Source organism: Oryctolagus cuniculus, chromosome 4 (assembly GCF_964237555.1).
Source record: "Oryctolagus cuniculus chromosome 4, mOryCun1.1, whole genome shotgun sequence".
Taxonomy (NCBI): Eukaryota; Metazoa; Chordata; class Mammalia; order Lagomorpha; family Leporidae; genus Oryctolagus; species Oryctolagus cuniculus.
This window is the reverse complement of record NC_091435.1, coordinates 81,551,878-81,567,533: the sequence shown is the minus strand read 5'-3', so window position 1 is coordinate 81,567,533 and position 15,656 is coordinate 81,551,878. Positions and strand designations below refer to the sequence as shown.

At 40.5% G+C, this 15,656-nt stretch overlaps 1 protein-coding gene across 16 annotated transcripts in view; it reads left to right on the top strand.

Annotated features, from left to right (window-relative positions):
• ZNF148 (zinc finger protein 148) overlaps nucleotides 1-15,656 on the top strand; it is a 169,336-nt gene that overhangs the window by 99,431 nt on the left and 54,249 nt on the right. For 13 of the 16 annotated variants that reach the window (XM_051859200.2, XM_070072229.1, XM_070072228.1 and 10 more), the window contains one exon: nucleotides 7,625-7,750. The exons of the other annotated variants lie outside the window; for them this stretch is intronic. In XM_051859200.2, the coding sequence (XP_051715160.1) occupies nucleotides 7,625-7,750 (126 nt within the window). The remainder of the gene's footprint in view (nucleotides 1-7,624; nucleotides 7,751-15,656) is intronic. 16 annotated transcript variants of the gene reach the window in all.

Below are 15,656 nucleotides of genomic sequence, written 5' to 3'. Positions count from 1 at the left end.
CTATTTGGGGAGTGAATCAGCAGGTGGAAGATTTCTCTCCCTCTCTCTCCCCTCCTTCTCCTTCTCCTCCTTTCTCCGCCTTTCAAATAAATAAAATAAATCTTAGAAGAAAGAAAAAGATAGGTCTGGAATCCAAGGGTGGGAAACTGTTTTTCTGCCAAGGTCCATTTGGATATTTATGACATCATTTGTGGGCCATACAAAATTATTTGCTTAAAAATTAGCCTGCTGGGGCTGGCACTGTGGCATAGCAAAGCTATTGCCTGCAGCACCGGCATTTCATATGGGCCATTACTTGGGCCTTTGCACCCATGTAGAGGGGAGTGGATGGAAGAGCGCTGTCTCTCTCTATGTAACTCTGCCTTTAAATAAATAAATAAATAAATAAATAAATAAATAAATATTTTAAAAATTACCCTGCTATATATTTATTGAATTTTGAGTCCTGCTTTGTAGTTGCCTTGGCAGGACCAGACCAAAAGATTTCATGGGCCTTGTACATTCTGTGGGCTGGACATTCCCCATTCATGGTCTAGACTGACAGTTTTAAAGATTTATTTATTTGAAAGGAGAGTTACAGAGAGGCAGAGGCAGAGAGAAAGAGATCTTCCGTCCTCTGGTTCACTCCCTAAATGGCCGCAACAGCTAGACCTGAGCCAATCCAAAACCAGGAGCCTCTTCCAGGTCTCCCATGTGGGTGCAGGGGCCCAAGGACTTGGGCCATCTTCTATTGCTTTCCCAGGCCATAGCAGAGAGCTGGTACAGAAGTAGAGCAGCTGGGACTTGAACTGGCACCCATATGTAGTGCCTGCACTGTAGGCGGCGGCTTTACCTACCACACCACAGTGCTGGTTCTTTAAACATTCTGATCTTGGGACCCCTTTATACTCCTAAAAAACATTAACTTGTAAGAGCCTTAAAACTTTTTTTTTTTTTTTTAATTTACTTGAAAGGCAGAAAGACCCAGATACATGAGGGAGATCTTTCATCTGCTGGTTCATTCCCCAAAAGCCTGCAACAGCTGGGGCTAGTCCAGGCTAAAGCCATGAGCATGGAACTAGGTCCAGGTCTTCCACATGTGGCAGGGATCCAAGTGCTTCAAGCCATCACCTGCTGCCTCCCAGGGTGTGCATTAGCAGGAAGCTGGAACTTGCAGATCTTGAACCTGGCACTCTGATACGAGATGTGAATGTCCCAAATGGTGTCTTAAACACTGCACCCAATGTTTGCTTTTCCTAAGAACTTTTGCTGTACATAAATATGTGTGTGTATGTATATATGTATATATTTGCTATATTAGAGGTTAAAAACAGGAAAATTGTAAGTTTTTTATTATAATAGCAAAACCTATGCATATTAATATGCATATAATATTTTAAATGAAAAATAATCCTATTTTTAATACAAAAATTTAGCAATAAGAAATTTTTTATTTTTTGCAAATCTATTGTCAGGGTTAATGTGAGAACAGAGTTTGAGAATGACTAATGTAGATTTACGGAAACTCTTAGAAAATAAAGGCACTGCAGCTGCTGGAAGGAGGGACCCAGAACTGCCATGAGGAAAGAGAGAGAACTTCAATCATGTGATGTAAAGGAAGTTGAAAGAATAAAGTTTCCAAGTAGGATGGGGATAATCAGTAGTATTCAAGTACGGTCAGTTGATTTGGTCACAACTTCTGCATTTGTAGTAATCTAAACTACACGGTACTGATGTAGCAACCAAAATTTATGGTGAGAAATGTAATCGGAAAGTAGATCAGGATTCACATGGTGGATATTTGGAATCAAAGAACAGCTGTTAACTTTCTCCTGTGACAAATGTTATCTTCTTTCAGAATTTTGCTTAGAATCATGAGACAGGCAGAGGGGACATTTGTGATTGATGGTTCACAGTGGCCTATCCAGTAGTGCACTGCATCACCTCCCTGCATTATTCTGTGGATTTGTGAGCTTGAAATGTAGAATCTTGTTGTCAAGTTACATCTGACTGTTCTCCCTCTCTCTCATTCTTAAATTTTTCCTTTCTGTACTCTAGAAATATCTTCAAATATGGCTAACTTTCTTTGTTTAGACAGTATATTTGCAGTGCAATTAAAAGTATTGTATCTTTCTTTTTATACTTAGACACTTGTTATACTTGTAGCTACCTTAACTCAGCTTGAGTGTTTCCTTCGTGATGTTTTAGAACAGGTTCTGTTGAGTGATGGTTAAATGCACCCTTTTCCTTTGGCTGTGTACTACTTCGACTTTCAGAAAGGCTGCTTTTCTGAAATTGGGGATAGCTGTTTTGTCTTTATGCTGAATACAGTTAATTCATTCAAAATGTTTGTCCATTTGAAGGACAGTAGTTGGCAGAATTTCAGTTCAAAAGAATTTATTTTCTAGGTGAAATTTGAGTATACCTGTAGGAAGAGAGGCAGCTGTGAAGTCAGGGAGATGGTTTTATCTAATTTTAAGAGTTATGATTGATACGCAGGGTCATACACACACACAGAGGAAGAGAGATCTTCCATTTGCTGGTTCACTCCATAAATGCCTGCAATAGCCAGATCTGGGACAGGGTGAAGCCGAGAGCTGGGAACTCCCATCTGTTTCCCATGTGGGTTCCCGGAACCCGCGTTACTGGGCTATTATTTGCTGCTTCTCAGGGTGTGCTTCAATAGCGGGAAGCTGAATCAGAAGCAGAGAAGCTGGTACTCACTTCCAAGTGCTCCACTAGGGTGCAGAGGTTAAAAGCAGCACTTAACCTGCTGTGTCCCAATGCCTGCCTCCCAGGGAGTCTGGGAGGCAGTGAGATGGCAGAAACTTGGTGAGGGATGGGAATGGAGTCTAGCACACAGTACAGAGGAAAGCAGAAAGACACCTTCTTTTTACTCAGATGGGTGCAAGGAGGAGTGAAACCACCACAAGTTGAAGTTGAAGTTGAAATTGTTAGGAACATATGGCTCCAGAAATACATACTTTGGCCAAGTGACCTAGATCTGGTCTGTAAAGGTTGTATACAGCCCTGAAAGCTGAGCCAAGGAGCTTATAATTGACACCGTTGGCCACAGGGTGCTATTGCAGATTGCTCACTGGCAAAATGAAAAGAGAACAATTTTGTAATTTAATTGTGAAAGAATATATTGAGAGATGATAATAATGCCCTAAGCTAGTGATGTTGGTGAGGTTAATTCAGTGAAATGGTTATCACTGGGTGTGGGTATAGGATGTTGAAAATGAAGAGAAGGAAGAAAAGAATGTGATTGCAAGGAGTTACCTTCTTGTCTGGGAGATGGGGATGGAGGTAGATGAAAATTTGCAAGCCAAATGAAGTCTTTATTGATGTAGTGTCTGTTAGTATTGTTTTAGGTGCTTTGATATTTGTTCTATTGCTAACATTACAGAGTCTGGAAGAAAGAAGTTAGGAAGTATATCAGGTTTGGAAGAAAATGTATGATAAGCTGATAGCTCTTTGAAGTCTTTGGTTTTGTCCATAAGGCCTGTTGCAGTTACTTGAAATTATCTACACTTCTCCATTTGGATCACTGACCCTATCTGCTGTTCCGTTTATGTAGTTGAGTGTGACATGTGCTGTCTTGAATTATTAGTTTAGCTTTTTTTCCATTATGCATCAAAACTCCACATCTTTATTTTCAGACCTTTGAAAAGGAGATGTCCTATTTAGAAAATGTCCTCAGTATCAAGAATGGTGCTTTGCACTTACTAGGTAAATGTTTTTGTTATACCATTTTAACTTGACTGAATAAATGAATGAAAGACATTATGGGAAACACCAATGAAGATATCAAAACAACATACGTGTACAAGAAATAGTTAAAAATAAGTTTACTTTGGGACCAGAAATAAGTCTTGGAAGAGGAAGTCATTCTGGATTCTGGTTTTGAACATCAAAAGGATGATTTTCCATTTAAGGGGACCTCTTTTAATGTTGAGAAAATAAAGAGAGATTTTTCTAGAACTTGCAAGAAGTGGTGCAGGGTGAGGAAGCACGACACTGTAGAACCCTACTTCTGCAAGGCTGGGGAATGTCCAGCCCCTTAGCCATATGAGGCTCTGGAGATCATAAGGTCTGGCTCTGCCAACGCAGCAACAGGTGGGATTCAAAATTCAGTAAATCTATTGCAGGCTAATTTCTGAGTTGATGATTTTATGTGGCCTGTGAATGATGTTGCAAATATCCAAAAGGCCTTTGGCAGAAAAAAGGTTTCCCACCTGTGCTTTAGAAGATATGAGAATCACAACTGATGGCTTCTGTAGTTTCACAGTGGGAAGCCCAGAAGGAACGTGGACCCATGGATGATCTGGGGTCTTAGGAGATTTGGGAGGTAAAATTCTAGATTTAGTTAAATTTGATGGAAGAATGATAGGTGTGGTGGTAGTGTTTCTATACTGATGCTCACAGCAGCATTGACATTCAGGCCCTGTATCCAGCACAGTGGCTCAGCTGGTTAAAGCCATAGTCTGCAGCGCCAGCATCCCATGTGGGTGCTGAATCGAGTCCCAGCTGCTCCACTGGTCCTGAAAATAGGCATGAGAGAAATTTGGATTCCGTGAAATGATATTGCTGACAGGATGGAGAAGATTTTGCTGCTTTTTTTTTTTAATCTGACATTTTCCAGGTTATTGGTTTTCTTGATGATCTAATGAATATAGCTTTTTAAAAAATATTTATTTGACAGGCAGACTTACAGAGAGGCAGAGAGAGAGAGAGAGAGAAAGAGGGAGGGAGGAGTGATGGGAGGGGGTCTTCCATCTGCTGGTTTACTCACCAGTTGGCTGCAACAGCTGGAGCTGTGCCAATCTGGAGCCAGGAGCTTCTTCTGGGTCTCCCATGTGGTGCAGGAGCCCAAGGACTTGGGGTATCTCCCATTGCTTTACTAGGCCTTAGCAGATAATTGGATCAGAAGTGAAGCAGCCAGACTGGAACTGGTGCCCATATGGGATGCCGACAAAGCAGGTGATGGCTTTACCCATTTATGCCACAGTGCCAGCCCTCATGAATATGTTTTAAACATCTAGCAACCCAGTCTTTTCAGCAACGCTCATCTGCTGACCTCTGCTTTCATTCATTATGTTTTGGTTTGTTTTATGTGAAAAACAATTCTGAGAATGTTTTTTTAAAATAGATTTCTCAAGAAAGGGGTAGGCAACTTCAGGATGAATTCTCTTTTGCCATACTTAAAAAGTTTTCTTGTTTTTAGAGTCTTCTAATCTTCTAAGGGCCACAGAAAGCTTAAGATTTTCCAAATGTTTTTTAACTTCTTTCTAGCCATCTTACCATTATAATGCCCATCTCTTTGTGTTTTTGGATTTACCAGCTCTTATCTTTCTTTTTTTAAAAGATTTATTTATTTACTTGAAAGTCAAAGTTACAGAGAGGAGGGAGAGATGTTTCATCCACGGCTTTACTCCCCAAGTGGCCTCAATGAACAACGCTTGGCCAGACCAAAGCCAGGAGCCAGGAGCTTCTTCCAGGTCTCCCACATAAGTGCAGGGGTCCAAGCACTTGGACCATCCTCCGCTGCCTTCCCAGGCAGATTAGCAGGGAGCTGGATCGGAAATGGAGCAGCTGGGATTTCAATCAGCACCCATATGGGATGCCGGCTTTACCCGTTTCTTACCAGCTCTTTTTTAAGCATCTTAGATTAGACTATACTTAACTCCCTAACTATTGCAGAGAGGAGATTATTTCATCTATGAGTGATAAGGCTGTTGGAGCTTTCTAAAAATGTAACTTGCTATGTGCCTATTGGCATTCATTATGCTTTGATCCATTAGTGCTTGTAGGTTTGGGTTTGTGCTTTCTTCATGTGAAAATTATTCCTTCTATTAAAGGGATGGTGTTAATATGGTCGTTTTGCATGTATGTGGAAATAACTAAAAGGTCTAGATATGTGTGTCAGTCTTTTTTTACTGTTTTCCTATAAAGGTTCTTCTTTGGTTTGGTGAATAGCTGCTAATTGCAGAGTTTATTTATGAGTCTTCTTACACTTTTACTTGACAACTTCTGCTAAAAAGACTTCCTCTATTTCTTCCTGCTACATGTTAGATTTCCATGGGTTTTGGTTTTTCCTGAGTTTATAAGTTGCCAAAAATGTTCAAAGTACTTTTTGATGCCCCTTTGAAATAGGACAGAGCAGTCCCTCAGCTGCTTAAAGTCTGTTATCTCTCCTTGTCTCATAAGCCAGCCCAATTGTGGAATTGTGTTTTAGTAAACATCCCTTCAGAGGTCGTGAGATGCTGGTATTCCAAAGCTTTGTTGGTGGTGATATTTTCCATTCTATTTTGTGTTCTTAAATAAGTGATACCCAAAGAAGCCAGAAGAGTGCTCCCTGGGCTGTTCTGTTACCTGACTGACTGCTGAATTGTCATTTACATTGTGTGTGCTCAGCTTCTTGGTTTGTGGTTCTCACACGCTTCTGTTAGGAATTTCCAAGAGCTCCGCTTTGTTTTATTGATCTGAAATCCCTGGCTTGTGTTGCATTAACCTCATGAACCTCTTCTACACAGCTCTGTCTTCCAACTTCATGAGTGCGCCTGCAGATAGCCGTCATCTTTTGCACCATGTTTTTCAGTGTCTTTTTTGAAGATGTAGCTATTGGCAAGTTGTACTTCTCAAATTATTCTCAAAGATTCTTACTGTATTTTGTAGCCTGTTCAGTTGATAGTTTCTTTTAAGATCCTTGTGTTTTCACTTCAAAGATGAATGGGAAATGTAGCATAAAGAAGGAGGTGTGACTAAGTACCACCAAATCTGATGAGAATTGACAGTGCCAATAGAGATCACAGATCTTTGGAGGCTTTCTTTTTTTTTTTTTTTTTTTTTTTTTTTTGACACAACTCTATGGGAATGGAGATCTAAAGAGGGCATAATGTTGTTGCAGTCTAAAGTTTTTTAAATAGCTCCATGTTTTTATATAGTTAGCATTGTGTGTACAGAGCAGTGGCCTAAAACTGCATGCATTTCTATAATCACATATTTGGTGATGGTTTCTTACAGAGGGTAGGAAAACACTGATTCTGATCTTTTAAATAATGTAGAGCATAAAAATAATGAAACTTTCCCTATTCATCTTTCTTCACTCAGGATAGAGAATACTTTAGCCATCATTCTAATTGCCTTCTTTGGTATCAGAGATATAATCATCTTTTAGTATTTTTGGCTGTTTTTCATGATATTTTATAATAGCAAAGACAAAGACCGTGAAGATGTTAAATATCCCCCAATTGTCTCCGAATATTGTATTAATTTTTTGGAACTGGACTTGTGTGTTTGTTACTTCAGCATCTGTTCTTTGGATATGGGAGTGAAATGGATGTTAAGATGTCCTGACTTCTGCTGTGTGTGCTAGGTCTTATGATCATCTTTTCCCCAGAAATCTTGAATCTTTACTCCGGGCAGATTTTTTAAAACTTCTTAGTTTCTCTCTCAGTTTCCTCCCTCTTGATTTTTATTTCTCTATTGCCTACTAATGAATTCTGTAGCACTTGATTTAGTTGGCACAAACACATTGATAGTCATTCTGGGAGCATAGATATGCAAAGGATTAAACATGCAATGGCATTGTGTCACAATGGACTTTTTATTCATTTCTAAAATTGGCTTTTTTTTTAAACAGATAAGTGTAAAGCAGGAAATTACTTTTACTGATGTATCTGAGCAACTGATGAGAGACAAAAAACAAATCAGAGAGCCAGTAGACTTACAGAAAAAGAAGAAGCGGAAACAACGTTCTCCTGCAAAAGTAAGAGAATATGTTAAGGTGGTGGTCGCTACCCTCTTCATCCCAACCAAACTGCTGATGAATCATATGGGCAGGAACCTGTCTGCACCTCCCAGCAGACAGAGAAGTCTCAGGTGGCTTAGTGAAGTTGGTGTGTCGCCCTGCTTCATCAGGAGGGAGGACGGGGTGCATGCCTGCATGGGGGTGGTGGGCCTTTGCTTCCCATATCTCTACTTTTTGTACCACTCCCCTTTCTTCTAAAAGCAATCTTTTCCCAAGTTTCTCTTTTCTCTAAAAACTAACAGATGCTATGCAGTGCCCTTGTTTCTCATTCATAGTAGTTTTACTTACTTTAATATTAAGGTTTCAGAAAACTGTCATGCCAGTTCATTAGGAAAAGGTATGGGATAGCTGTAATAGAATGTAAGCTCCACGAGGGCAGGAACTTGATTTCATTTGTAACTGTATCACAAGGGCTTGGAGTAGGAGGCCTGTGGCCCTCAGGAAGTATTTTATGGGTGGATATGTGGTTTTGTAAATAAGAAACCCATTAAATATTGTTAAAAGTTGTCTGCTTTTTTTCTCTCTCTTCTGTATAGTGATAATTGGCTATAAGTAGCATTTTTAGTATTTCTAGAAATTCTTTGCAATGTACTTTGCATCTTCATAGTTATTTTTTCATTTTTCTTCCCTTATGTAGTGAAAAAGTTTAAAAGAATTATAATGTGATCTTTTTTTGTTGGTTACTGTTTTGTGATTTGGAATCAGCATTCTGTTATCCATAAATGTTATATTACTTTTGGATTCAGCAGTGTGCTGTAGTAGCTCCTACTAGCTTGCAAGAGCTGCTGGCTGAATGTTCAGGAATTTTGCAAGCCAGTTGCTAATACCTTTGGTGACTTGTAGTTAGCCTTAGTGAGAGTATTGACACCATGGAAATGAGCCAGTTCTTCTCAGCCCTCTGTTTCCTAACTGGTTGTTGGACATTTATCAGCCCACCACTGCTTTTGGGATTTATGTCTGCTGGAGCAAACTTTGGATAATAGGGACTAGAAAAACAAATAGTTGTATTTCTTAGAAATATAAATACATACTAGATTTTCTACCATATTCTCCTTCAAATTTGTGTGCATACATACAGTTTTAATTTCCTCTTTTGTAACACTTAATGTATGTGAGCCAGTTTTACATCTAAAATTATTGCTCACTCTTATAAACATTTTTATTAGCTGTGTACTACTTTTTGATACATCACATTATGTCAGACATTGCCATTTTACTGGAAAGTTACATACTTTGTGTCTTCAGTCATGCTGCGCTTAAAATTTATGTATTTATCATTGTGCACTATTGAATCAAAGAGAGTGAACTTTTAGAAAGCTTTCTTGATAATGTTACCCCTTCCAAAAATGTACCAGTTATGTTCCTACCTGCAGGGGGCCTAAGGTGTATCTGTCTGCACTGTCTCTGACTTCTGGGTGTCTGACGTTCCGTTTTTACAAAGATGAGTCTCACTATACTTTAAATTTGAAATTCTTCAGTTTGTAGTCATACTTAACTTGTTTTTGTTATCTTTATTGGCATTTTACATTTTGCGTTTTTAAATTTTTTTTAAAAAACAATTTAAAAATGTTATGTTTAAAAAAGCAGGGAGACAGAGAGAGAGGTCTTCCATGTGCTGGTTCAGTCCCCCAGATGCCCACAACCGTCACGTGCCAGGCCAGGTCCAAGCCAGGAGCTGGGAACTTCATCTGATTCTCCTGTGTGGGTGGCAGGGACTCCAGTACTTGAGCCTTCAACTGCTGCCTCATAGGATATGCGTTTGAAGGAAGCTGGAATTGGGAACAGCAGGTACCCAGTGTGGGATGCGGGTGTCCCAACTGGCATCTTAACTACTGTGCCAAATGCACGCCCTGTGTTTCATGTTTTATAGAATCTTCTCCCCTTCTTCTTTACTTGGGGTTTTCATATTTTCTCAGTGATTTATGTGATATGTTTTTGTTGTTACTGTTTACATTAATGCAAAAATCAAGTTCCTCATATATAAAAAATACCATATTTTGAGAAAAAAACTAATTTCTAAAACTGTAGAAGTGATTGATTATGTTACTTGGAGTTCACTGCTGATCTATGGGGAATCTATTTCAAATCTTTGAAAACACTATAATATATGTAAATTCTGAATTTTCTTGGATATTTTATTGCCATGTTTTTCTGGTGCTATTCTTGATTGTAATGTCCTTATGAAATTCTGGCTAAAACCCATATCATTATTTTCTAGTAGAGCATTACTGGGACTCTTAATTTGATGATATGTTGTAGGTGTTTCTAAATATATATTGTATTTTTACAGAGCTTAAACTATTTTGCTTGTGTAATAAACTTATATATAATGCATTATTTTATATATTCCTAAAGATATTACTCAAGTATTTTTTTTACGTATTCCTAAAGATATTACTCAAGTATTTTTAGCCTGAATAATGGCCAGTTGAGAGACTTGGCCTATTCTTAATATAATGTAAAAAAGAAAATGTATTAGGGTAGCCTTCTAAGCAAGTTCTTAGAAAAAAGAAGTGATTAGAAATAATATGTATAGCAGACGGGTATAAGAATAAGGAAAATTTTTATCTTATTTTATTTTTTAAAGATTTATTCATTTGTTTGAGAAATAGAGTTACAGAGAGAGAGAGAGAGAGGAAGAGATAGAAAGAAAGGTCTTCCATCTACTGGTTAACTCCCCAAATGGCTGCAACAGCCAGAACTGGGCCAGTCCAAACCCAGGAGCCAGGAGCTTCTTCCAGTTTTCCCACATGGGTTCAGGGGCCCAAACACTTGGGCCATCTTCCACTGCTTTCCCAGGCCATCAGCAGAGAGCTGAATCTTGAACCAGCACCGGTATGGGATACTGGTGCCACAAGTGGAGGCTTAGCCCACTAAGCCACAGCGCCAATCCTGAAAATAGTTCTGGCCTGTTGGGTGTGATGGTACAAGGAATGGCTGTGACTGTCTTTAAGGGTGGTCTTCAGTTTCTTTCTTTTTTTTTTTTTTTTGAATATTTATATTTATAGATTTTTGAATATTTATATTTATAGATAAAAAAAGTCTTTGGCATGGTTTGTGGTCTTTCTTTAGGGGCTCATTTTTCATATACGAAGAATCACTCCTATTTTCTTCTCCTGGATGCAAGCGAAGATCAGAAAGTTGTGGAAAATATAGTAAAAGATAAGTTTGTGTTGGTGCAAAATTTATTGAGCTCCTTGCATAGTTTTTATTTTTATTTTTTTATTATTTTTTTTTATTTTTATTTTTGACAGGCAGAGTGGACAGTGAGAGAGAGAGACAGAGAGAAAGGTCTTCCTTTTGCCGTTGGTTCACCCTCCAATGGCCGCCACGGCTGGCACACGGCCGGCTCACTGCGCTGATCCGATGGCAGGAGCCAGGTACTTATCCTGGTCTCCCATGGGGTGCAGGGCCCAAGCACTTGGGCCATCCTCCACTGCACTCCCTGGCCACAGCAGAGAGGTGGCCTGGAAGAGGGGCAACCGGGAAAGAATCCAGCGCCCTGACCGGACTAGAACTTGTTGTGGACTAGAACCTGGTGTGCCGGCGCCGCAAGGTGGAGGATTAGCCTAGTGAGCCATGGCGCCGGCCTGCATTGTTTTCTTTTAAATATAGTGCATTGGAACATAAATATGGCTTTTCTTTTGAAGATTTCTTCTGAGAATTCATTTATTTAAAAGGCAGAGAAACACACAGAAAGAGAGAGAGAGAGAGATCTTTGTTCCCCAAATGGCTGCAACGTCCAGAGCTGGGCTAGACCAAAGGCAGGAGCTGGGAGCTGCTTCTCAACACTTGGTCCATCTTCCCCTGCGTTTCCAAGGTGCATTAGCAGGGAGCTGGATTGGAAGTAGAGCAGTTGGGACTTGGACCAACATCCATATGGGATGCTGGTGTTTTAGGCGGCACCTTTACCCACTGTGCCACAATGCCAGCCCCAAGACTAATTTATTTATTTTGAAAGACTTAACAGAGACAGAGGGACAGAGAGAGAGAGGGAGAGATCTCCCATCTGCTGGTTCACTCCGCAGATGGCTGCAGTGGCCAGTGCTGGGCCAGGCTGAAGCCAGGAGCTTTATCTGGGTTTCCTGTGGTGGTGGGCAGGGCCCCAAATACTTAGGCCATCTTCCTGCAGCATTTCCCAGGCCATTAGCAGGGGCTTGGATCTGAAGTGGAGGAGCTGGGACAGGAACAAGCACCCACATGGGATGCCAGCGTTGCTGGTGGCAACTTATACACAGTATGCCATACTGCTGGCTCTGTAATGTCACTTTTAATATCTTGGGATCAGTCTTGTAAATGTTTTTCTAAAAAATTCTTATGTATTTCAGTGAAGCCCTCTAGGAAGACTGAGATTTTAAGGCCTTTTCCCTCCGTTACCCTGAAAACTCCTGAGTGCTAGAATTTAATTGCTTTTGACTTTTATCATTGGCTGTTTCATCTCTTAAGGACACATTCTATTCTGTTTTTCATTGCTATATTTATGTGGCCACCTAACATAGCTTTTGTTTGGCCCTTTGAATCTATTTTTGTTTCATTGTGGATTAAGACCACCAGTAGCTAAAGTGACCAGAAGTGTGTTAAATGTATGAGACTCAATTTAGTTCTCTCTGCTGGCTTTGCGTTTCTCGTGCACAGGGCTTTTTCCAGTTAGACATGTCCAGGCTGCATTGCTGGAGGCTCTTATTCAGAGAATTTCTGCCTGTATTTTATAAAGAGCCAAAAAGAAACAAAGCAAAACAAAAATAAACAACAACAACAAAAAAAACCAGGCAAACCCAAAGGTGATTATGTTGTACTTTAAGCTTCAGAACCTCAAGTCTCTTTTTTTTTTTTTTTTTTTTTTAAGATTTATTTTATTTATTTGAAAGAGTTATATATATAGAGAGAGAGGTCTTCCATCCGCTGGTTCACTCCCAAGATGACCGCCATGGCTGGAGCTACACTGATCTGAACCCAGGAGCCAGGAGCTTCTTTTGGGTCTCCCAGATGGGTGCAGGGGCCCAAAGACTTGGGCCATCTTCTACTGCTTTCCCAGGCCACAGCAGAGAGCTAGATCGGAAGTGGAGCAGCTGGGACTAGAACTGGTGCCCATATGGGATGCTGGTGCTTCAGGCCAGGGTTTTAACCCACTGCACCATAGCACTGGCCCCTGAACCTCAAGTCTTGATGTTAGAAGTTTCTGGGCCGGCGCCGCGGCTCACTAGGCTAATCCTCTGCCTTGCAGCGCCAGCACACCGAGTTCTAGTCCCGGTTGGGGCGCTGGATTCTGTCCCGGTTGCCCCTCTTCCAGACCAGCTCTCTGCTGTGGCCAGGGAGTACAGTGGAGGATGGCCCAAGTCCTTGGGCCCTACACCCCATGGGAGACCAGGAGAAGCACCTGGCTCCTGCCATCGGAACAGCGCGGTACGCCGGCCGCAGCGCGCCAGCCGCAGCAGCCATTGGAGGGTGAACCAATGGCAAAGGAAGACCTTTCTCTCTGTCTCTCTCTCTCACTGTCCACTCTGCCTGTCAAAAAAAAAAAAAAAAAAAAAAAAAAAAAAAAAAAAAGAGGAAAGAAAGAAAAGAAGTTTCTGGATAAAGGGATTATCAGTGCCTGACTTTGCTGTTCACTTGTTGTATGAATTAGAATATTAGTTTCCTCAGAAGGATTTTTTAAATCAGAATTGTTCGGTTAACCTTAATAAATTATAAGGTTCCTTTTCAGTAAAATATAACAATGTTAGGGTACTTTTAATTAGGTCTCTTTATTCTGAAATATATTGACTTTTTCATTTATTCGATAAATAACTTGAGTGCTCATTGTGTGCTAGAATCTCTATCAGGGACAGAAGAGAACCGAATGGGTTTGTTTACTGAAACCTTTTGGGTGGTCTGAATAGAACTTGATTCCTCAGTTAGGTGAAACTGAAAAAGGAAGAGGCTGTTCTACACATCAAGTAGATTGTAAGTCACATACAGAATCCTTACTGTGCAATTTATTTTATATGCTGGCCACCAGAAAGGATGTAAAAATTTTAGTGTCAAAAAGATATAAAAGTTGAATGGTGTGAAAATGAGGAAAATAGACTAGACGTTTGTCATATTTCCTTTTGTATGCCCTTGACCAAGGAAGGAATGGTTTTGAAGAGAAACTGAGTATAAGCCTGGAGATGAAAACAGGAAATGTGGATTGGTACTTATGGAAAATGAAAGCAGAAAATAGCAAATAACATATTAGTATTTTTTAAATTTATTTTCCCTAGGGAATTATGTGTTCTGAGTAAATTGTATTTCACAGAGCTGAACTTTAACTGAAAAGATTCTGATGTAAATCTTTGTTTAGAAATGCTTCTTATTCAGGAAAGATACAGCCATTTCTAGAACTCAGGGTCATTATGCGGAATATCAAGTGCTATGTCATGCTTTTGATCCAGTGAATTTCATGTTCTGGTGCTATCAAAAGCTTACCATTTACTTATTTTTAAGGTTTACTCACTAATTTGGAAGGCAGAGTTGTAGAAAGGAGGGAGAGGAAGAGAGAGAGCAAGAGTGTGAGTGAGGGGAGGGAGAAAGAGAGAGGCTGACTGACTTATTTTCTGTCCATTGGTTTAATTACCCAAGTGGCTACAACAGCTGGGGTTGGGCCTGGCTGAAGCCAGTGGCCTGACACCATCCAGGTCTCCCACATGGGTGGCAGGGGCCGTGTGTTTGGGCCATATCTGCTGCCTTCCAAGGTGCATCAGCAAGGAGCTGGATCCTAAGTGCAGCAGCTGGGACTCGAATCAGCACTTCCATGTAGGATGCTGACTTGAACTGGCACTCCAATATGGGATGCTGGCAAAGCTGAGGCTTAACTCACTATGCCCCCATACTGATCCCACTAAGTTTATCATTAAAAATGAAATTTGATAATGAGTAAAATCTGCTATTGAGAGGTGATAAAGAATCCTGAAGACAAAGGATGGGATGATGTGAGGACAGGACATCCGCAGTACCTAGGGGAGCTGCAGTATCAGGATAGTTACTACTCTAGATAACTTTGAGTTTTTATGCCTTTGCAGTTGCAGTCCTCCATTTCTTTCTTTCTTTCTTTCTTTTTTTTTTTTTTTTTTTTTTTGGACAGGCAGAGTGGACAGTGAGAGAGAGAGACAGAGAGAAAGGTCTTCCTTTGCCGTTGGTTCACCCTCCAATGGCTGCTGTGGCCGGCGCACCGCGCTGATCCAATGGCAGGAGCCAGGTGCTTCTCCTGGTCTCCCATAGGGTGCAGGGCTCAAGGACTTGGGCCATCCTCCACTGCACTCCCTGGCCATAGCAGAGAGCTGGCCTGGAAGAGGGGCAACCGGGACAGAATCTGGCGCCCCGATCGGGACTAGAACCCAGTGTGCCAGCACCACAAGGCAGAGGATTAGCCTAGTGAGCTGCGGCGCCTACCTGCAGTCCTCCATTTCTAATTGAATTTGGCAAAGAGAATTTTAAAAGGTCTTGCTCTCCTACTTTGGTTACAGTAACACAACTAATCATAGATGAAAAATTTGAATTCTCTTGGGTTGTCTTTTGGGTTTTGATGATGTAGAAATCAGTTTCGATTGATTCAGGAATTATGAAGTCTATGGTCATTAAAATACGCTTTAGTAATTTTAGGAAACGATACATAGGATGTGGAAAATCATGTCTGCCATTCCGGAGAGTAAACGTTTCCTCACTGAAAGGTGTCTGGTTTCAGATATTCAGTGGCATTGATCTTTGAGGAGTAAAAAATACCAGACTTAAACAACTTAGGGCTTTACCAGTGAGAATGATGATTTAGGATAACTGTCACCACTTATATGAGAATATATATGTGGCTAGCTTGGAACAGATTTGTCTAAATATTTATCTCCTCAGT